Below are 24,364 nucleotides of genomic sequence, written 5' to 3' on the forward strand. Positions count from 1 at the left end.
CTTCACACTGTTAAGCATCACATTTTCACAATAAACTACTGTATCTGTTCATTCATATCATTCTCTGTTATCACATCATACTCTCTGTTATTAAAAATCCAAATTATTATTTGTTTCAATCAAAATCTTATAATCAAAGTTATGAGTTTTTGTAACTTGAAACTTACATTACAATGATAACACTGAGGCTGAAAGGATGATTCTGCTTCTGATGACAATCCTCATCCTTCATCCTGACTGAGAATCCAAAGCCACTGTTTTCAACTATGCTATTCTTGTTGAAATCAATCAGCATGAAATTGAGGACTTGCTCAACGGCTTCAGCTGAACACGTGGACGGCACGCACAGTGAAGAAGTCAGGATGAATTCGCCGTTCAGCAGATCTTGGGGCAACTGAAAAAATGATGTGTAATTCGATAATTAATTAAGAAAAATACAGGACCAAACATTGTATATACATTTTTTTAATTGATTGATTGATGAATCAAATAACTAATATCAAATTACAAAAGCACAAACGAAGATAAATGTCGAAGTCCATTGAGAGATTGATAGATGAAATTGATTGATTGATTATATACTAGTAGTTTTGTGAACAGTAGACCTCACGCAGTATTCTCATCCACAAGTACCTGATTGAAACTGTAGACCTTATGAAAATACAGCAAAAGATTGGCTTCTCCACACATCTGTGTAATCACTTGTCAGCTGATTCATGATTAATAAATCTATAGTATGATTTTTACTCCAATATTGGCGTATGAAGGAGGCTCCTTTTTCCTTTATATTATCATTGAAATGCAAAATTTCCCAAAAACCTTGTATAGATGTCGACGCGCAATTAAAAAAGGAACATACCTGTCAAATTTCATGAAAATCTATTACCGCGTTTCGCCGTAAATGCGCAACATATAAACGTATAAACATTCTAACATTTAAACATTTAAACATTAAGAGAAATGCCAAACCGTCGACTTGAATCTTAGACCTCACTTCGCTTGGTCAATAAGCTTATATGCTTCATGGGCCAGCATGTAGAAGCGTCAGAAGTGACTTGTCATAATTTAAAAATAAATAACACAAAAAAAATTAAGTTAAAAATGTACATTGAAGGACAATATGCTATTGTATGCATTGATTGGTTGATTGAGTGAGTGATGGAATTCTCCTCACATCTCGGTGTTCCCTCATGACAATCAATGTTTCGAATTTTCTGGGAACGTTTTGGGTAGAAATTTGAATTTAATCACAATCCATACCTAGAGTAGCTGAGACAGTATTCAATTCTCCAAACGGTTACAAATATGCTTGTGCTTAATAAAACAATATTGAAACTTGAAGTACCATTTATTATTTTGAATATCACCCTTCCTTTATTATTAAATAGTTGTAATATTATAAATAACTAGCCGTCAGGCTCGCTTCGCTCGCCATATCCGTCTAGCCAGGGGGCTCCGCCCCCTGGACCCCCGACTGGATCGCCCAAGAATGAGATCAGCAGGCTCGCTTCGCTCGCCTGCATTTTTCATTTGAGCATTTTTATCAAATGTTAAAACAATCCAGTCGGGGGTCCAGACTAAACGTCTGGCTAAACGGATATGGCGAGCGAAGCGAGCCTGACGGCTAGTAATTTAATATTCCCAGGATTGAAGTAGCAGTTCCCAATCAATTTTTCCGCGATAAATGCATTTAAATCTTCAACTTGGTGCCAACCTAACAAAGTCAACTCAACTTAATGCCAACCTGACAAAATTATTAATTTAGTTGCCAGTTAACAACTGTTTCGAAGAGGTACTCTATCTAGATTATAGTTCTATAGTAACATATGATATGGAAATTTCAATTATAATTAAGAGATTGGGAGAAGAAGAATATACATGCTAAAAGATGAACTTTAAACCCTTAAAAACAACCCTTAGAGTTAAAATATTTCCAAAACATTTCTTAGTGCGCCTCTAAAGGGCCAACTGAACATACCTACCAAATTTGAACGTTTTTGGTCCGGTAGATTTTTAGTTATGCGAGTGAGTGAGTGAGTGAGTGAGTGAGTGAGTGAGTGAGTGAGTCAGTCAGTGAGTGAGTGCCATTTCGCTTTTATATATATAGATAAAGATGAACTTTAAACCCTTAAAAACAACCCTTAGAGTTAAAATATTTCCAAAACATTTCTTAGTGCGCCTCTAAAGGCCAACTGAACATACCTACCAAATTTGAACGTTTTTGGTCCGGTAGATTTTTAGTTATGCGAGTGAGTGAGTGAGTGAGTGAGTGAGTGAGTCAGTCAGTGAGTGAGTGCCATTTCGCTTTTATATATATAGATGAAGGGTACTTCAAGTTTCAATATTGTTTTATTAATTTATAAAAGTAGCCCATTCAAGTGAAGTGTTTTTATGCTTGTGCTTCTAGAATTAAGTTTGTTTTTCGGTAATTATTCAAAATTTTATTTTTAATATGTGAATATTTCCTATTTTAGTCATAATGATGTGAACTATTTCTTCTAGGTTTAGTTTTAAAGCATCTTAATCTGAAAATCTACTTTGTAAAAATCCACTTGAGGACTGAATATTTTGTGTATTGAAGACTTAACATACTTCGAACTATGCGTTATCTAAATTTGGGAGAGGAATTGCACAAGGTTACCTTATTTTTCCTCTCCCTATCATTTTGATAATGTACTCAATGTATAAATGGAAAAAGAATATTCAGCGTGTCCCACCAAGGTTGTAACAGCCGTTAACTATAGATTCTACACGACATTTCTGACAAAAAGGTTCAGTAAACTTTTTTCTATCGACCTTAGCTTTCGAGATATATAGATTTTTCGATATTTTGAGAATATACCTACATCCAGTCATTAAATACTCAATGACTGATCGGATATCAATTTCAAGGGTATTGTTGCAGTTTGCAAACGATATTTGCAGTTTTCGAGTTATCGGGTATTTAATGACCGGAAGTAGGCATATTCTGAAGATATCGAAAAATCAATAAATCTCGAAAACTAAGGTCGATAGGGAAAAGTTTACAAAACCTTTTTTGTCAGAAATGTCATGAAGAACCTATGGTCAACGGCTGTCACAACCTTGGTGGGACACCTTGTATAAAAAGAATGAATTATTGTTCTCTACCAAATTTTCTGGATACATTTAAGATTGAAATTTGAATTCAATCATAACTCGCATCCAGGTAGCAAAGACAGCATTCAATTTTCCAAATGGTTACAATATTGTTCGTGATCAAATTTTCTGGGAACGTTTGAGGTAGAAATTTGAATTTAATCACAACTCGCGAACCGAAGTAGCAGAAACAGTATTCAATTTTCCAAACGGTTGCAATTGTTCTTGACCAAATTTCTGACGAAATTGTTGGGAGAGGCCATGATAATCGGTGGAGACTCTTCAATATTCAAAGGCTAATTGGGAAGCCATAATACCGAAATTGAATTCATCATCTCGTTGAGAGCAGTCATTGTTCTGTGAAAGCCTTTCTCTCCAGCTTCGAATCTCGTCAGACGAGAAATTAATTTAAATTCGAGTCTCAGTCGCTTCTAATTGGTTTTTGCTGGTCCTTATTTTGGATGATGTATTCATCTCATTTCGTTCTATTATGATTCGAACTCAAGGGGATTAGAGATGGTATTGAGAGATTCCAGAGGAATTACAATCGAGAAAGTATCGAAATTGGGGAAAGGTCAAGTTCTCTTCAGATAAAATCGATGAAATTGAAATTATGATTATTATAGTAAATATCATCAACATGATAATCTATTATGAAATTTCACTGTCAAATTTATTATAATGGTAAGTGCATGAAATCGTAATGACATGGCTTGATTAAACTAAGTGGAAGATCTCAGTCAAAATTTATAACAAAGGTATTTATAAGTACCAAATTCAATAGTAGTAAAGTACTAAATTCACTTAACTAGTACTAAATTCAACGGATAAGTCTTTGAATTTAGTGCTTAGTGGGCCTAAGTCATTGAAAACCCCAATTGAAAGGAAAATCAATATGCAAATGATTAAGTTTGTAGCGTGAATGTTGATGTTGTGGAACTTTTCCATAATTGAAGAGACTTGAAATGTTGTCAAAAATCCACTTTATTTAAATAAAAATTAATATTTTACAGGAGGTAAAACCTACTTGTAGGTTACTGTAGCCTACAGCTGATGATGTGTGAGCACACACGAAAGCATGCTCCTGTAAAATATCAATTTTTATTTTAATAAAATTGATTTTTGACAATATTTCAAGTCTCACCAATTATGCAACTGATTGTTAAATATCGGCTTTTTTAAAGTTGTTCCTCCACATTTTCAACTTTTTTCCCCAAACTCAGAAAAGCCCTTAGACTGAAGATTTTAGAAATTTTGGCAATACCTTTTTAAACTAACCAGACAAAGTAATCATTCGTGGAGAATTGTAAGTGAGAATACAAGAAATAATTGCTGGAAGAAACATCCATTTTATCATATATGAGAAGAGACTTAGCTATGATTCAGGATAATGATCCGAGATATTTGGCTTGGTTATGGATATGATCTGATTTCAAACAATTTATTACCAATATCTAATGCATGATAACTTGAAATTTTAAATTTAAGAAATTTAAAATTCTAGAATATTTAAGAGTTAGAATTAGGCCTACTGGAAAAGTATAGGAAATGTGAAAGAACAGATTCTGGTGTTACATTTAAAATAACTTTTTTTAGAGATTTGTAATTTATTATGATTTCTAACCCTACAGAGACACACTTACTTTATGCTAACACAGTAGACACACCAATTTAATTTAGCATGTCTCTTTGAAAAATATAGAAAAAATTACTTAGCCCACACTTCATCATTTCCTAATGATTTTTGTTCCAAGTGCATACAGAAATCGAAAGTAAAGCACTGCTTATCAATATTTATACTAATTCAGAAGTACGTATGTTCCGCCTGATTGTTGAAGCTCCTAATCTGGTTTGAAGGAATGGCTTGATCATTGCGACATTGCCAATGACAACTTCATCAAAAACTCACGTCTCTTCATTTTATTGTTCTGAACCTCAAGTTGTAGAGAATCATAGCATTTATTCCAATCTGATCCATCATCCCATACCACATTCGTAGTGGTCAATACAAGTAAATCTTTGTAAAAAAGTATTTGATAAAAGTCCTACGTAAAAGACACTCTGGGGTGTTAGACACCCCAAACGAAGAACAAGATGAGCTGGTGACCTTGTAGAATGCTATTACTGACAGAGTGGTGGAGAGCAGTTGACAATGCTCCAAACCTAATTTAGACTGGGCAAAAATTACCATCTGTTTGATATTGTCAACTGCAGAATAGAAAAAAAAATCCCCGGGGTGTGAAACACCCCAGTGTGTCTCTTTAGGATTGATGATGGATGGAATCGATTAAAAGATAGAGATACCAGTGAGAGAGATAATGAAACACTGGTAGTTTAAAAATCTCGAATTTTGATGTCATAATTTGAAAAAATTGGTGGTATTTTTAGAAAATATTCTAGTATTTCATCACGTATAGATAAGATCCTGAGTTTATGAAGTGAAGAGTAACAAAGTATGTAGCCTACATGTAAAGGGACCACATTCGTTGGACAAAGCTGTCTCAGAAACTGCCAGAACTTGAACAGTGACAATAATTGTTTCGCAGCCAACCATTCACACAGAATCTGTAGTGTGACAATCGCACTTAAGGGGCCCGAATTACAACTAGTCAAGACACATTTCGAATCGAAACAAAAGGAAGATTGAGTCGTGTAAAGGCTTTAGCAGGGGTCCTTGGTCTTGGTCCTTTACAGCCGGGCGAAATCCAATTTGTGCTGCTTCTTGTACCATCCCCTTGTACCCCCTTACCACCTCCTTTACCCCCTTGGGGTACAGGACAAGTGGAGCTGAAAGTGGAAAAGGATTACTCAAACCCGGAGACAAATCTAGTAGGATCCACTTTGAACTGACAGATTCCCCCATAAACTACACCAAAACCTTTCAATCAACCAATACTGACCGTCTTAAAGGGATCTTCCTACAGTGAGATTCATATTAAACTGTCATAAATCCTCATAAACAATACTGAGGCCTCCCATCGAAACAGCACTGACATTTTGTTGAGGAAAAGGATTACTCAAACCCAGAGACAAATCTGATGAGATTCAGTTTGAACTGTCAGGTATCCCCATGAACAACACCTTTACTTCCCCATTTAATCATAACTGCCAGTCTGAGAGGAATCAAACTACAGTGAAATGCACTTGAATCTGTCAGATATCCTCATAAACAACACCAAAATTCCCAATCAATTAACACTGACAGTCTGAGAGGAATCAAACCACATCGATATCTATTTGAAACTGTCACCACTCCTCATAAACAATACCAAAGTCCATCAATTGAAACAGTTCTGACATTTCATTGAGAATCTATCGCTTCTCCAACTACTGATTTCGAGGCCTTTGATTCTAGAGACCAGCAAGACACAATCTCTGTTCAAGGCCTTTGATTTTGGAGGGCAGAGAGACACAATCTGTTCAAGGCCTTTGATTTTGGAGGCCAGGAAGACACCATCTGTTGAGGCCCACTTTGATTTCCGATTAAGTCTTTGCAGCTCGTTGACCGGACAGACATCTCAGCTGATTGACATCGCGCTGCCTTTCAGCCTTTGTTGCTGGGGCGGTGACCGGGAGGCTCTCTAATCCTGGTCGCCATTCAAACTAATTGACTTGTTGCTGATTAACAGGCCGAATTCAATAGGGAACCGTTTCTCTAAAGCTGAAGAGTTGGGTGTAGAATGCTGGTTTTCATTCTCAGACATTTGCATCTTGATTGTATTGTTTTGTATTTAGATTTTTATTCTGATTGTGTTGAATAAATTTATTGATCTTTCATTTACAATGAGTCACACAATCAACAAAATATGAAAATATTATTCATACAATTTTGTGATCATGGCAAGTCTGTTGCTTGAGCCGACATTATTTGTGACGTTTCTATTATACGTTAAGTGGAAGTGGAGTGTCTAGCTGGGCCAAAGGCAGGCGTTCATGTCTTCGACCAATAGCGGTATGTCTTCGACTCGCCTATACCAGTATTTATTCTGCTGCTTCAGTATTTAGTTTTAGTTTATCAGAGATCGACAATGGTGTAACAACCGAAACCGGCCTTTCTACTTTTAATAAAATCTGTAGTTTTGACAATTTCTTAGTCTTTTTATTCAATATGGAAATAATCTAGTAAATTGAGAATGTCATTACTCAACTGGAATCTAAGTTTTGGATTTGTTCATTCTGATTTTGAATTAGAAATGGTTATGCGTCTTTAATGCAATCAGATTGCATAGCATGTATTCATTCATAATTCAATAATCTCTGAATGCAATGCGTCCCACGATGAACAAATTATCCAAATTTCAATAGAAAGCCGTATTATCGAATGAAAAAGACTGAGAAATTGTCAAAAAACCACTGATTTATTGATAATTGGAAGACCGGTTTCGGTTATTACACCATTGTCAATCTCTGATAAACAGAGTTTATCAGACAATTTCTCAGTCTTTTTCATTCGATATGAATAATTACCACAATATCAACTTCTCAACTACACAAAAAGTGAAAAAGCCATATTATTTGCAGTTGCAGGGATAAGATGTAAGATATAAGATGTAATATTCTGTAGAATGTACAGAGAAGAATGTTACATTCTAGAGAATTGTATAGAACAAGAGAATTGTCAATTGTCAATTGATACATTCTAGAGAATTGTCTTTTTGTCAACTGAAAACTAAGATATTGAACTCATCATTTTTATCTATCATTTCCATACTCAACAATCAGCATTTATTCGAAGAATCCTATTTCTCAACTAAAAATATAAATTTATTTTCATCTCACTAAATTACGCAATCAGCATAATGTGAAGGCGAGAAAAATATATCATGAATTTTTAAAGCATTCCATGCATTTGTCAACTCATAGTCAACAAGTTCAAAAACTTCAAGAGCTGAATGATTCATCGCCATACGTGAATGATATAGATTCAAAAATAGACAGGCTTTGTTTCAGAATATGAATACCAGCACAATACATTGTTTTGTTCTATTGAAATGCTTTGTTTTCCTCTGTTTTTCATGCTCGATTATTACATGAGTTTCGCCAAATAAGATTTTTCTGTACTATTCGGCTTTAGTAGACAATTCTTTCAAACACAAGACAGGAATTTCACTATTTGCTACGTCAATACTTCGTGTAATAGCAATCGCTATTGCAAATTTCTCCAACTCTTTTAATCAAAATTGAGATTTATTGCTTCTCTTTCCATACGAAGCGCATTTCTGTACTTTCTCCAAAACTAGTCGAGAATTACAATAGGCTACTTCAAGATCCAATGAGATTTTGATTCTGAGCACGAGATGTATCGATACAATTCAATTGAATCACTCTATAATCTTCACTAGTAGATTCAAAAATCAAGAATTTTATAGGCCATAAAACAATATTACAAAATGTAAGCAATAGGCTTCGTCAATAATATGAAAAATATCACAAAGTGAGCTATATCAAACGATCAAATTTACACATACACATTGAAAATTTCCAGGTTCTCATTAACTGAATAGAAAGCTTCAGACTTGAGCCATTTATCAACTGCAATACACTAGCAGTTCTATGAACAGTAGAACTCGCTCTCAGTAAGTTACATTGACCTGTTGTTATGTTTCCTCAAAAATTAATAAAAAAATTATCAATTTGAAATGTCTGAATAAAATCCTGAATGAACATGGAGCTTTCTGTTCTATCGTACCGTGACGTGTCGTCCCGGAATTTGAGTGTGAGCGCTGTTATCAGGTCTGGCTGCCGGATCAGGTCTGTTGATACCAAGGATAGTATATAGTATATAGTATATAGTATAGCTATACACTATCCTTGAGTTGACACGCCAAACCAATCAACCAGAGAACATTCTGTGTTGTCGTGTTGGCGAAAAATCGGTGTGTTGAAATTAACAAAATAAACTAACATAATGCTGATTTCCTAAAAACTTCATTTCTCACTTCTCATGATTTTAGAAATCAATTTAATCATGATTTTAATCATCAGATTGAAAAATAAAAATGTAAAACAAAAACTTCTATCAATAACTTCAAACTAGAATCATGGCCTCAGCTTATGGAAAGACAAAGTTAGTAGACAACACTGTCAAATGATAAATAATTATATAGTCTGATTTTACGGTAATAATGGTGTTCGAAGGAAACTCCTTTTCCTTTTGTATTATCCTTAAAATGCAAAATTTTCAAAAACCTTATGTATACGTCGACGCGAAATTCAAAAAGGAACATAACTGTCAAATTTCATGAAAATCTATTGCTGCATTTCGCTGTAAATGCGCAACATATAAAAATTTAAACATATAAACATTTGGACATTTAAACATAAAGAGAAATGCAAAACAGTCGACTTGAATGTTGGACATCACTTTGCTCGGTCAAAAAATATTTTCAATGGTAACTGCTTAGAGATGAAGATTAGATGAGGAAAGATCATACAAACTGAGATGCGGAAAGATCATACAAGCTATGATTGATTGTATTGCATCTTCTACTACGATCATTCATTGAAATAGGGCTTGATCATTTTCAATAAAGTTGAATGAGATTCACTCTCCTGTTTTGTAGGTGATATTGTGGTAGTTATCCGTATTAAATATAAATACATGATATTGTCAAATCAAATAATTACTGGATATCTAGTTTCAATGCTACACCATTATCAAATCATTGAAAAATTATTTGTTTCAAATCACTTGAAAATGGCATTAGTAGCCAAAACATGTCGTGACGAGATAATTTAAAATTGTACTAAAATTTATAATAGTTTTATTTAAACTATAACTGATTTTTGGTAAACTAAAACTAAAGTGAAGAGCAGCAGAAGCCTGTTTATACTGACGGCCGTGCACCGTTATTGGTGGAAGCCGTGACCAGTCAAGGTGAACGTCTGCTATTGGCCTAGACAAGCCCCTCCCCAATTGGCGGTTCGTAAAAACGTTAAAAAATATCAATCAAACACCAAACACAGCAATTAACGATTTATAGTGTAACTATCCAATCATTTTTTTTCAACACTAGTGAGTACCCCTTGTTCCGTAAGGGTCTAATTAAAGAGATGACTTACTGGAATCTCGAAGAATATAGAATAGACCTATAACCATCCTCGGTAAATTTAGAATCTTTATGAAGATTTTTAAGTTAATCAGTAGAGTAGGTCAGTCGTGATGATGTGTCATTCGTGAATCTCCAATTCCCTTATACTTCATGTTTGAGCCGATTAATCCCTCGATTATATTCGACCGAACGAAGTGTGGTCTAAGATTCAAGTCGACGGTTTGGCATTTCTCATGATGTTATATGTTGCGCATCTACGGCGAAACGCAGTAGAAGATTTTCATGAAATTTGACAGGTATGTTCCTTTTTAAATTGCGCGTCGACGTATATAGAAGGTTTTTGGAAATTTTGCATTTCAAGGATAATATAAAAGGAAAAATGAGCCTCCTTCATACGCCAATTGATTACACAGATGTGTGGAGAAGCCAGTCTATTACTGTATTTGTATGAGTCTATATGCCAGTCTATTACTGAGTATGTGGTTGAGAAGTTGAATGCAAAATTCCCAAAGGAGTATTCATCATTCAAAATAGGAGTGCCTTCCAGTTTGTTGAGTGAGGTGTATGATTCTGACTTTTGGCCAAGTGACATTCTGGTGTCCAAGTTTTTCAATAGAGGAAGGAAACAACCTGAAGCAGGTGATTTAAACTCCATTCGCCCGAAGCAAATAGAGGTGAATTAGATCACCTGGACGCTCAGAGTGAGGATAATTATTCCCTATCCAATTTTAAAAGATCAAAAATTAATTTGGTTTCTCTCTTTGTTGGAAAGTCATATCCAAATGTTTTGTGTATAAGTGAGCATCATCTTCTTGGCCGGGAGATTGAATTCTACAATACTATTGAACATTTCAAATTTGAAGCAGGATACTTTCGCTCAAATCACAAGAATGGAGGAACTGCAGTCTATCTAAGAGAGGATTTATTGTCTAGTCCTGTTGACGTGAGTATGTTTTGTAGGGAACTTGACATTGAACTATCTGGAGTAAAACTCGAAAAATACAATTTAATTGTCATCGCAGTTTATCGTTCCCCAAATGGTAATGTTGAGCATTTTTTCACTGCCATGGACAATTGTTTGACAAGCCTGAACAAGTTGAACATGCCTATAGTTCTTGGCGGAGACGTAAATATCCACTTGAATGAAGAAAACAGCATATATCACACATTCAGGTTTCTGCTGCAAAGTCATGGATTGTACATCACGAGTCATGCTCCAACTAGAGGTGACAACTGCTTGGATATACCATTGCAACCTCTCTTGACTCCTGGAACTATGAGGTGGACATCCAGGATCCTATGATTGCTGATCATGACGCTGTCATAATGAACATGTGGCTGAAGTCGGTGAGTGAACCTTCAGATTCTGTACCTTGGCACTCCAATTACTTTAAATCTTCTAGAAAAATTGACCCTGAGAGGATTCCACAACTTGAAGCAGCCTTGGCCAACTTAGACTGGACCGAAATTCTGTCTGACTCAATGGATGACCCAGAAGAGCTCTTCAACTCCTTTTTCAAAGAATTCTCTAACGTGTTTGACAGAATCTTTCCTGCAAAAATGGCAAGAATCAAAAAGAGCCATCTGGCCCAGAAAATAAATTCATGTAGGCAAAAAAGTAATGCCTGGTATACGCCTGGGTTACTTCAGCTACAGAGTTTTGTCTTGGCTCTGGATTGCAGGAGGAAATCTTGCCTCGATGAGGAAGAGAGGAAGAACATCCATAATCAATACATTAAGGCAAAGAGGATTTACAGGCAGGAGGTGGACCTTGCAAAACGGGAGGCTAACATTAGCTCAATCAATCAGGCCAATAACAAATGTAAGGCTGCTTGGGACCTAGTAAAAAGTATTTCAGGACCAAGTAAGCAAAGTTTGAAGCCCAGAGTCAAAGCAAGCCCTGATGAATTCAATAATTTCCTGATACAGGAGCTGGAAAAAATTGTCAGTGCCCTACCAGAAACAGACAGATCACAGGTGGCTGCTGGCAGACTCTTTCAGCAACCCAGAGATGGTACTTTAGAAATGGAGGACTGGGACCCAGTAACACCAGAAGACATTATTTGAATGGTGAGTCACTTCGGAAATAAAAAGACTCAAGATATCTACGGTATGTCAGTTGACCTGTTGAAATTTATTATTGATGTCATTGCCCATCCTCTTAGTGTAGTGTTGAATGCATGCCTTAGCAAAGGATATATCCCCATAGCCCTAAAACTGGCTAGAACAGTGCCTATCTTCAAGAAGGTTGACCCTACAGCCCTGAGAAGCTACAGGCCAATTTCTATTATTCCCGCACTGGCCAAGATCTTTGAAGCCTTCATAAAGATTCAACTAATGGACCACTTTGAGAGCAATAACCTATTTTCAAGTGTGCAGCACGGTTTCAGGCGCGGTAAATCAACAGTCACAGCTGTTTCCAAGCTGGTGTGTGACATCCTAGATTCTTTTGAAGAGGAGGACTCAGTGGCGTTGGCTCTGGCAGACCTGAGTAAGGCATTTGAGTGTGTCCCACATGATATTCTGCTGGAGAAACTTAAAGTGTATGGAGTTGTAGGTCGGGTCCTTGCCACCCTGGAATCCTACCTAACAGACAGAAGGCAGATCCTTTCGCTGGAGGGAGTTAACTAAGGTCCTCTACAGGTTAATCATGGGGTGCCACAAGGATCAGTGATTGGACCCCTCCTTTTTCTGATTATGATCAATGACCTTGGTTTGCTGGGAGGCATCCTACTTTTTGCTGACGACACCACAATCTTTGCCAGAGGGAGAACACCATTGTTGGCGCAGAAGGCGGCTGCAGATATTTTTGGACTAGCAAAACAGTGGTTCAACAATAATAAGCTGAGTCTAAATGAAGACAAGACACAAGAGACTACCTGTAGCCTCAGTACAAACCAGCTCATCAATCGCAATCCTACTAGGATTTACGCTGGATTCAAGACTCACCTGGGGTAGCCATACCAACAAACTTTGTCTGAAGCTATCCAGGGTAATATTTCTACTCGGACGTCTAAAGCCTCTTATTCCAAGGAAGCATCTTGTTGAAGTCTACTTTGCCTTGTTCCACAGCCATATTATCTACGGACTGCAGATGTGGGGACATGCGCCCGAATGTAATGATGTGCTTCTTCAACAGAAAAAGGCATTAAGAATTTTGGACTCAGCCGGATACCTTGATCACTGTCGGCCGATCTTCATCAGACTGGGTATCTATACGGTGTTCAACCAGTATATTCTGCTCTCCTCGCTACACATAAAAAGTCATTATCACTCAATGACAAGAAGAGCTGATAAGCATTCGTATAATAGCAGAGGGAAAGCAAAAATTGATGTACCCTTCTGCAGATTGAACAAGAAAAGAGACTGTTTCCCTGTACTGGCACAGAAGATCTTCAATGCGCTGCCAGACATGGTGAGGGATCTGGATGACAAGTTTTGGTGGAAGGATTAGAGCCTGGCTGCGTGGGATGCCATTCTACTCTGTGGCTGAATACTTTGAGGCCGACAAGTCTTTAATTTGATTCAAGTGACTTAGAATCTGACCGACCATCTCGATCTATTTTTAAACTTTAAAAAAGTTAATGTTTGACAAGTTTTGTATAAATTTTACAATCAACGACGACCAAATTAGGTCTGAATATAAAATGACGCCGTCCATCCAGGAAGTTGGTCAATGACGAAGGACAGAAGTATGAAGTAAGTATAAGTATGAAGTGTATAAGGTCTATAGTTTCAATCAAAGACCTTGAAGAGGTATGCATCTTTAAGCTGGGTTTACACCAAAGTTATTAACAAAATGTTAACTTAATCCTTATACATTCTATTAGATGGAACACAAGTTGACAAACACACATGTTTATCATGTGTATGATAAGTTATGTTCAATCTAATATAATCTATAAGGATTGAGTTATTAACATTTTGTTGATAAATTTGGTCTAATCGCAGCTTAAGGTCTTTGGTTTCAATATTTTGTTTTGCAGTCATGGTATTATTATGCGTGTCCATCAGTATCAATATTCTCACATTCGAAAAAACTAATTTAATAGGTGATTAAAAATAATAAATGAACTAAATAATGCTGAAGAAATTATAATATTTTTGATTGAAAAAAAATAGTTTTCATTAGATTGAAAGATTGTCACGGAACTGGATGATTATTATATAAATTCTGGAATAGAAATATATTCTATTCATTGTTTAAATCAAAATAAATATTAATAAATTATGGAATACAAATTCAAACGTGAACCGATTTTGTTAACATTTAAAACAGTTGACATCAGGTACTTGTGGATGAGAATACTGCGTGAGGTCTACTGTTCACAGAACTACTAGTATAGATGAGATTTAACTGATAATGATGATGTATACAGATGGAATTTCACAAAATACTCACATGAAATGGTGTGGATTCGTTAATTTTGGCCACAATTGGTACAAGACAGTGTTGCCCTTTGAAGCGGTCTGTTTTGATTTTCAGGCATTCGTCATATTGACCAAGGTCAACTATGTTGCCCTCCAAAATACCAGATTGCACTTTGGAACTCGCATCTTCCACTGGAAAATACGAAAAATGTCTCAGATTTGACTCCTCACTTCATTTAGACAGTGCGAAGTTTTCCTATGAATAATATAATGATAACTTTGGAATGATTTGTTAGCAGAACGGGTTCTTCAAAACTTCTGAGATGACTGAATTGGTCCTCCTTGTTCTTTTTCAAAATAATATTGATATTACATATTCAATTGGCCCCATACACATTAATAAAGAACACAGTTTTATAGTGATAAGAATTAAGATATCAGACTAAATTATTAAATTTTAAAGATATTTCAAAGCAGAATGAGATGTGACTGCTTTACGAAGTATTATGAAATTTCATGAGTATCAGCCTAGGTTCTATGAATTGATTGTTAATAATCAATGTTATTAATTAATTGAAAGCAATGTACGGTTTTATTTGAATGAAATTATGAATATTAATTGGGATATTCCATGTTATAGAGGTCAACTCTTGATACGGGGTGTACTCTATCGATATTGGTCTTTTGCGAATAATTAAAATTAAAAATGATCTATCAAGCACGTGCACTCGACTGTATTTCTTAAAATGTATTTGAAGCTTGAAATGGGAGTTTCTACCAACTTAAAAAAACAAAGTAGTGAGAGAGTAGTAAAATAAGTAATCCATTAATCAAATTTTAATTGGATTAATTTGTGTTGGCTAAAATTCAAGACGGTAGAGTGCTGCCAAAAATTTGTAGTAAAGTGACTTCAAAGTTCGTTGGAACAGTCTTGATATTGCATTAGAAGAAAGTTACTTGGAGCGTTTTCTTTTGAAGTTCATTGAAAACTAGAATCTAGAGTTCATATAGAAGCTTATGGACCAGAGAAGTCTAATGATGAACAAAAATGTTCAATTCTTCAAGGTTCAAGGAACTATTCATTCTATTGAGAAGGCGATTCCATCTCAGGCTATGACTATTGTAGTATAATGGCTTATTCTCCTTGAAATGAGAATGACATCTTTTTTAAATGACAATGAAATCTCTATGAAAGAACAATGCAATCTCTTTTCAAATATCAATAATATAACCCATATTCAATAAAATTATACTCGATATTTGATCGAAAAGTTACCTTGATCAATAGTTTAACCCAATTAAATATTTAATAAATTATACTTGATGGAGAATTTGATCAAAAAATTACCTCAATCGCATAGCGTTTAATAAAGACAATTGTATTTTGAATTCAACAAATATTTTTTTTCTCTTCTTTCTTGTAATTCATACTTCGAATTGAAGAGATGTTTTCTCGCAAATTGCAACCGCCCACGAAAATATAGCAATCCTTAATTAAAAGTCTAGACGGTCGCATTTCATAGATCTAGAACGGAAACTAACAATCTGTATTCTTCTTTCTTGCTATTTCGACACGAATACTTCTATGCTCTGTGAATATGAACACCGACAATCCATCATTCTCAATGAAGGTTGCGAGCTTAGATACTTTGGGTTTGAATAGATAATAATGATGTTATGATTAAGATAAAAAAAATTATATTGTAAATTAGCAATACAAAGATTCAAATCTGAACTGTAAATCAAAACTTTTAGTGTACCGTATCTCTTAAGCATATTATATGAGGAAGATAAAACCCTTTCTCTAAGGTATAACAAAGGAAACGGAAAACTAAATTCAACTTGAGATTAAAATTGAAGAAAATGTGTGAATTCCAAGTCTTTCTTAAAAAAATTCAATAGTTTCTCAAAAACCCAATTCTTTAATTTATTAACATACATTTTTCAATAGAGTTATTCCATGATCATTAATTTTGTGATAATGGAATACTATCATGAATAATAACTATTTTTATCAATTCCATATTGGGAAATTTCAAATTCAGACTGAGCTTTTATAGAGAGCAGTTTATTTCCAATTATTGTTTTTTCACTCTATTGAATGGAGTGGGTCTTCGATCAATTTATTGTGAGTTGACGTAGACCATAAGAACTGATAAGAGATGGGAAAACCCTGCAAAATTTACTATGGAGTGTATCGAAATATTTTCATTCATATTCACATGACCTCCGCTTTTACCATGTGTGTCATAAACATTTTTGAATTGGAAGCTCTTCAGATAAGACAGAACCGCTCAATCCATCGATATGGAAGTGGATTATGGATACTGTAATATAGTTTCAGGTGAGAAGACTCACCTCTCACGTCAAGTTATGCGACCACTCACGTCAAGTTATGTCAGAGTTACATCTTATCTCTGAGATTACATAGAATACTAAAAGCTGTGCTTTCAATTCTTCTGTTGGGAGGGTGACTATTCTGGAAAGTTAAACTAATAATTTAAATTTTTTACTGTAGGCTAATATGGGGTCTAATGTAAGAAGAATTTGACTACTCATATCAAGTTATGTCAGAGCTACATTTTATCTCTGAGATTTCATAGAAAAGCCTACTAAAAGCTTTGCTTTCGATTCTTCCGTTGAAAGGGTGGCTATTCTGGCCAGTTCCACTAATAAAAGAAATTGCTCACTGTAATAATATGGGGTTTCATGTAAGAAGAATGATCACTCATGTCAAGTTATGTCACAGCTACATCTTATCTCTGAGATTACTCAGGTTATTGAGAGCTGTGCTATTTTTTGTCACGTAGCATTAAAAACTTTTTTTTCACTGACCTCCTACTTGCATACAAATTGAGAATAATTTAGCAAGTAGTATTTTTATTTTGACAGGAACTAACTGTATAGAATTTTATATCTGTATAGAAGTTTATATCTTTATTTCACTGAGTTGTGTTTTTTTTTGTCAAAATAAAAAAATGATTTCATTTGATTTGAAGGGTGGCTGTTCGAGCCAGTTCCACTAATAATTGAAATATTTGCATCTAAATCAGTTCCTGGTACTTCATTGAACTGTAAATTTATCCATCTCTCTCATTATCAGTGCGAAAGCCCAGGAGAGTCACTGAAAACCATGATGAATGAATTATGCTGGGAATAGATGCTTCCAATTTTCAAAGTTTATTGAATGACTAGAAGGAGAGATTCTCATAGAATGATACTTAAGAACAGAATTAATTGGTTTTCTTAATAATTGTTCCAATTAATTGTTTCTCTATAACGAGAATATGAGTAGATCAAAGCTAAATTCTTACAAAAATCAGATAACGTTTCATCGACATTTGTGACGAAAGTAATATTAGTAATGTAATGACTAATCCTATTATAAGCGAGCAATTTCTGTATTTTTATATCGGGTTATTTATATTCATATCTGGTTATTCATATTAATACCTGGTTATATATGTTCAACGGATCTCGAAAGCGGCTCTAACGATTTTCACGAAATTTGGAACATAGTAGATTTATGATAAAAAAATTCGATTGCACTAGGTCTCATCCTTGGGAAAACTCTCTGAACGACATTCATCCTTGGCTGAAACAGCTGGGACTTTCGTCGTCTGTGGATAGTAAAAAAGTGAGTGAGCGAGTGAGTATGTGAAAAATCAAAATATCGCATCCCCGAAATTCATAAGATGACATAATATAGCCTGCTGTGAAATATAAACACAATCATTTTAGAGAATTGTGTTCTGTTTATCAATAAAATATCGGGGCACCGAGCTTCGCTTGTTATTTTTATTTATCGATAAACAGAATACAATTATCTAAAATGATCGTGTTTATATTTCACAGCTGGCTATAAATGTCATCTTATGAAGTTCGGGGATGCGATATTTTGATTTTTCACTTACTCACTTTTTACTATCCACAGCTGTTTCAGCCAAGGATGAATTATTCTTTTAATGTCGTTCAGCGAGTTTCCTCAAGGATGAGACCTAGTGCAATCGAATCTTTATATCATAAACTTACTATGTTCCAAATTTCGTGAAAATCGTTAGAACCGTTTTCGAGATCCGTTAAACATAGATAACCAGATATAAAAATAACCAGGTGATTATATAAATACAGAAATTGCTTGCTTAATATAATAGGATAAAAATAACGAGAGAAGCTCGGTGCCCCGATATTGACTATGAATAAGGTGCGTACTGATTCAACCGCCACGAACAAACAAATTTCACGGTTCATCAGCTGATGCTATACTTGTAATTCACTGCTTCTTTACAAATACTGATAAACTAAGCATCAGTTTTCCATCAGCTGATGGAAAGCGAAATGCGCGTGTTCGTAGCGTATAAGTCTGTACGCACCTTCACTATTACCAGACAAAGACTTCTTACCAATTCCCTATATCCCTCTATCGTGGACCTTCTACAGAGTGCACACTGGGAGCATATGTAATTTTTGTAATTCTCTCAAAACTTCTGAGTTTTCAGATACATTGAACCAAATCAACTCTACAAGTTGATTCTCGTCTAAAACAAAGCTGCTCCCAGAAAACACCCTTCAGATAATACTCTCATTATTTGGTTAGTCTGTCTATGATCATTAAGGATTTCACTGGTCAATTCTTATTTCATCTTAGTTCCTCATTCATCAATTCTGATGAAACCAAATTTATGATTTCTTGATAAGTAAAGGCTCATCTAAAACTAAGTGGATCCCAGAAAACACCCTTCAGATAATACTCTCATTATTTGGTTAGTCTGTCTATAATCATTAAGGATTTCTTTGGTCAATTCTTATTTGATCTTAATTTCTTAGTCATTAATTGTAATAAAACTAAATTTATGATTTCTTGATACGTTGAGGCTCATCTGAAACTGATTGGCTCCCAGAAACAACCTTCAGATAATACTTTCATTATTTGGTTAGTCTGTCTATGATCATTGAGGATTTCTCCGGTCAATTCTTATTTGAACATAATTTTTTAGTCATTAGTTGTAATAAAACTATAAATTTATGATGTCTTGATAAGTTGAGGCTCATCTAAAACTAAGTGGTTCCCAGAAAACACCCTTCAGATAATACTTTCATTGTTTGGTTAGTCTGGCTATGATCATTAAGGATTTCTTCGGTCTATTCTTATTTCCTCATTCATTAAGGCTGTGCAAAGGCTGAAAATAAACTTTCTACTCGTGATATTTTTACAAGTATTTCGATGTGTATAACATCAAGCTATCAAAATGGAAAAGTTTTCTCAGGCAAACATTTTTTTTCTGATCATTACTTTTTGAGATATGAGCGCCTGAAGTTTGAATTTTTGGGACAGAACATTTCAAATTCGGTAAGATATAAATCCATGAGACTTAGAGGATAGATTCTTCATGGTATTGTTGATCTAGTGAAACAAATATTTTCTGAAAATATAAATTTTTGAGAAAGTTATTCACTTCACCAAAAATAACTCAACTAGAAGTTAATTTAGTGAATTGAATAGGTATGTTTGAAATTGATATTTTTAGAAAACTTTTGTTCTACTAGATCAACAATAACATGAAGAATCTATCCTCTAATCCTCATGGATTTATCTCTTACTGATTTTGAAATGTTCTATCCCAAAAATTTAATCTTTCGGTGCTCATATCTCAAAACGTAATGATCAGAAAAAAATTTTTCTTGTGAAAACTTTTTCATTTTGATAGCTTGATGATATACAAATCAAAGAACTTGTGAAAATTTATTTTTAGCTTGAATGGAAAAGACTAAGAAATTGTCAAAAAAACACTGATTTATTGATAATTAGAAAGACCGTTTTCGGTTATTACACCATTGTCAATCTCTGATAAACTAAAACTCATATTTATTTTTAGCCTTTGCACATCCTTAATCGTAATAAAACTAAATTTCTGATTTCATGATTCTTATATGAATCAACATTTATTTCATTAATCAACTAGTATTACTCTCAAATGGAATAGCTAGAATGTACTCACTTTGCAGAGCCCACAGCGCTCCATCAAAGAAGCTCTGAATGGCAAAATCAATGTCACTGAAGCACTGCTGATAGGTGGTCGACAGGGGGATGTCAGGAAACCCGGTACTGGTGTGAATGAAAGTCCTTGTGCTGTTACCCCAGAACTCAATGGCGGGAGGGATGATGACTCCTTCCAGTAGAGGATTCCCTTCGAAGGTCGGGGAGTCAGCATGAACCCTGGACGGATGGGCTGAGCTGGACATTACCATGCAAATGCATGTCGTCAATGCGATCACAAATTGCAGGATACAGGATCGTTGCTTAACCATGGTTGGTTTGAAACTGTCAAGGTTGTGGGATACTAGCATCCGGGTACATTACACTTGAACACCTGAGTGCATCACTTCAAAACCCTTAGCTACACACTCTCAGTGAATCATCTACCATGTTTCATCAAATTTAACTCACAGAAGTTGAGAAAATATGGTGACTTCAAACACGAGGACTCACAGAGCTCAATGATTCAAATCATAAACCATGTTCAATCAAATTTAACTCACAGAAGTTGGAAAAATATGATGATTCCAAACACGTAGGCTCACAGACTTCAATGATTCAAATCATTGATCATGTTTCATCAAATTTAACTCACAGAATTTGAAAAAATATGGTAATCTCAAACAGGGAAGACTCACAGAATTCGATGATACCCTGAATCATTAACCATGTCCCATCAAGTTTTACTCAGAATTTACAAAAATATGGTGACTTCGAACACGGAAAGTCACAGAGCTCAATTATTCAAATCATTAACCATGTTCCATCAGATTTAACTTACAGAATTTGAAAAAAATGGTAATCTCAAACAGGGAAAGTCACAGAATTCGATGATTCAAATCATTAGCCATGTTCAATCAAATTTAACTCACAGAATTTAGAAAAATATGGTGAACTCAAACACGGAAAGTCACAGAATTTGATGATCCAAATCATTAACCATGTTTCATCTTGTTTTACTCAAAATATGTTTCTGAACACTAAAGACTCACAGAAATCAATAATATCCAAAATCAACTCAACAATTACATAAAACATAAGTATGTCTAGTATGTCATAACTCAGGCTAACACACTGTACGAACACTGCGATGTGCAAACAAATAATGGTTCACTTGTAGTCACTAACTGAACAATTTTCCCTGCCTTGTTTATCTAATCTGAAAAATTTGAGAGTGTGAGCGAGTGTGAGTTGAGCACTTCAGGTTCTTCGCTCTCACACACTCTCTTCTCTCTCTTTCTCCTATGGAAAGCACGTAGAAGCAATCAGAATTCAGAACAATTGATGCGACTTTCAATAAATTGTAGAATTTCGCATGAAGAGAGATAACGTGGAGTTGTCTCACTGAGAGAAATAGAAACGGTGAGTCTCACAAAAAAGTGGAATGCTTCGAATATCGACTCATCGTTTACTGACTAATCGATGCTTTTAACCAAGTTTGAATTGAATCAATTAATTGAGGTTCACTTGTCACTAACTAAACAATTCTCTGTGAGATGAGATTAGAAGATTGACTCATTGTTTTCTGACTAACCGATGATTTTAATAAAGTTTGAATATTATATTAATTAATTAACGTTCACTTGTCACTAACTAAACAATTCTCTGTGAGATGAAATTTGAATATTGACTCATTGTTTACTAACTCACCGATGATTTTACCAAAGTTTGAATTATATTAATTGATTAATGGTTCACTTGTCACTATATAACTGAATAATTTTCCGTGAAATAAGATTCGAATATTGACTGATTGTTTACTGACTAACCAATGGTTTTAACAAAGTTTGAATTATATGTGATTCACTCCTATCTAAGTTGGAGGATGGGCTGTTAGTTTGTGGTTAAGTGTTGTTCATTTCTCCAAATACGGTGCGATTTCTTTTGGATTTTGATACCTTCCTGGAACAGAACACAAAAGGAATTTGTTAGGAAATATATGATTCATTGGATATAAATTAAATGTAATATATTGATCTAGCATATATTGTCTATTATATATTATCTATTATATATCTATAATATATTGATTCATTAATATTCATTTATTCATTCATTTATTAATTTACTCATTTACAGAATAAACATCAATGCAGTTCAGCTTCCTCACAAACAGAAACTCATGATCTTATCATTTCTCAATTTCAATTTCAATTTATCTCTATAAAACCAATTACGTCATCTATTTAAATTACTATTATCATTTCATCAGTGAGTTCTTCATAAGGAAATATCTCTCCTATTAGTACTTTCATTTCAAGTAGTGGGTGAAGTTTCATCATCTATAACCTTATAAATTCTGCTCCAATTTCTTATTGTATCAATTGTTATACATCTTCGACTCTATTTTATTGGAAAATGGATTCTTGGGCGATTCACAAGTAGCTAGAAATCGATGTATCTATATAATATAGAAAGGAGATAAGAGAATCGTCCTATACATGCACGAGATAGGACATATACACGAATGACGCATCATCACGGTCGTCTGAACTAATGGACTGATTAACTTGAAATTTTGCATATTTCAATTTCAATTGATAGATTCTAATATACAGCTTCTAATTCTATCTAGCGTGGTTACAGGCCTATTTTTCTTCAAGATTTCAGTACGTCAAGTTATCAGTTTGTCAAAGTTTTGAAGTGGACCCTTGCGGAGCACGGGTTACGTGCTAGTTATAAATACATTGAGGTTTTGAACCTTTTCGATAACACTAAATTCACTGAGTCTAAACTGAAAGTTTACTAAAATTCACTGAAGTAAAAAGTGAAATCCAACCTCATTCTTTTTGAAACTTTTATTTGTAAAAATCTGGTAGAAGACAGTTTTGGGCTATGCCTGTTGTCTTCTCCCAATCATATTTTAATTATGATTTGTGATTGTGAATAAAATAGATAAATAGATATACATAATTTGTGTGCATCAAAATAACCATTTATTATAATGATAAAAATTGATGAATAATGAGGTTTTTTAAAATCGTTTCATTTATTTCTCTCAAAGTTTATAAACGTTCAGGCGTTACATAGATCTCGAATCTCATCTGAAGAGGAAAAAGCCACATTAAACTTAGATTTATGGTGTCAGAACTTCAGGAGGCTACGAGTACAAATTATTTCTATGTTATATTAATGGACAAAATGGAACAAACTCCTTCCAGACTGCAGCATCAAAAGGTTCTGTAAAAGCTGACCGTTAATTTTCGTCGTTTGCCAAGACGCCGAATAAATCCACACCTAACCAATTAATGTCTTGTTGCCTTTTTTTTCAAGAGGCGCCTTTGTAGACGTGTTGGGTTCACTCTAGCGTGCTCTCTTTGTCTCTCGCCTCAAACGCGGAAGATGCCTCTGGAAATTTAAATTTAGAAACCCTTTCAGACACAACAGCTGTCTTAGCGGCAACAGAGAGTCTCTTCACGCTAACGACAGGACAGCGAGACAAATTAACATAGGCTCGGGTGACGCCTAAAGGAGAGGCTATAAGAAGAGGAAAGGAGAGATAAGGATAGCAAAGGAAAGGCTATAAGGAGAGGTCTCCAGACATCGTGAAGCTTTGAAGCCTACTGATATTGGATTGATCGCTACAATCAATTTTAACTTTGGATTGTCTACATGGATTTGTATTTAGATGGGGGTTTCTTCTTCTTTCATTTGAGTTACTCTGATTATCATATATTGTTCATGTATTTTTTATCTACAAGTACAGTATTTTGAACAAGTAACAAAGTGTAAAACCAACAGAGCGATGAAAGGATAGAGTGGCAAAGGACGCTAGGGAAATGCTACG

At 34.8% G+C, this 24,364-nt stretch overlaps 1 protein-coding gene across 1 annotated transcript in view; it reads right to left on the reverse strand.

Moving 5' to 3' along the window:
* LOC111056365 (O-acyltransferase like protein) overlaps positions 1–24,364 on the reverse strand; it is a 70,651-nt gene that overhangs the window by 39,263 nt on the left and 7,024 nt on the right. The window contains exons 2-4 of the mRNA XM_039433250.1: positions 20,540–22,479; positions 14,572–14,732; positions 168–394 (exon numbers count right to left, since the gene is read on the reverse strand). Coding sequence (XP_039289184.1) covers positions 168–394; positions 14,572–14,732; positions 20,540–20,888 — 737 coding nt within the window. The 5' untranslated portion in view covers positions 20,889–22,479. The remainder of the gene's footprint in view (positions 1–167; positions 395–14,571; positions 14,733–20,539; positions 22,480–24,364) is intronic.

The sequence above is a fragment of the Nilaparvata lugens genome, chromosome 7 (assembly GCF_014356525.2).
Source record: "Nilaparvata lugens isolate BPH chromosome 7, ASM1435652v1, whole genome shotgun sequence".
Taxonomy (NCBI): Eukaryota; Metazoa; Arthropoda; class Insecta; order Hemiptera; family Delphacidae; genus Nilaparvata; species Nilaparvata lugens.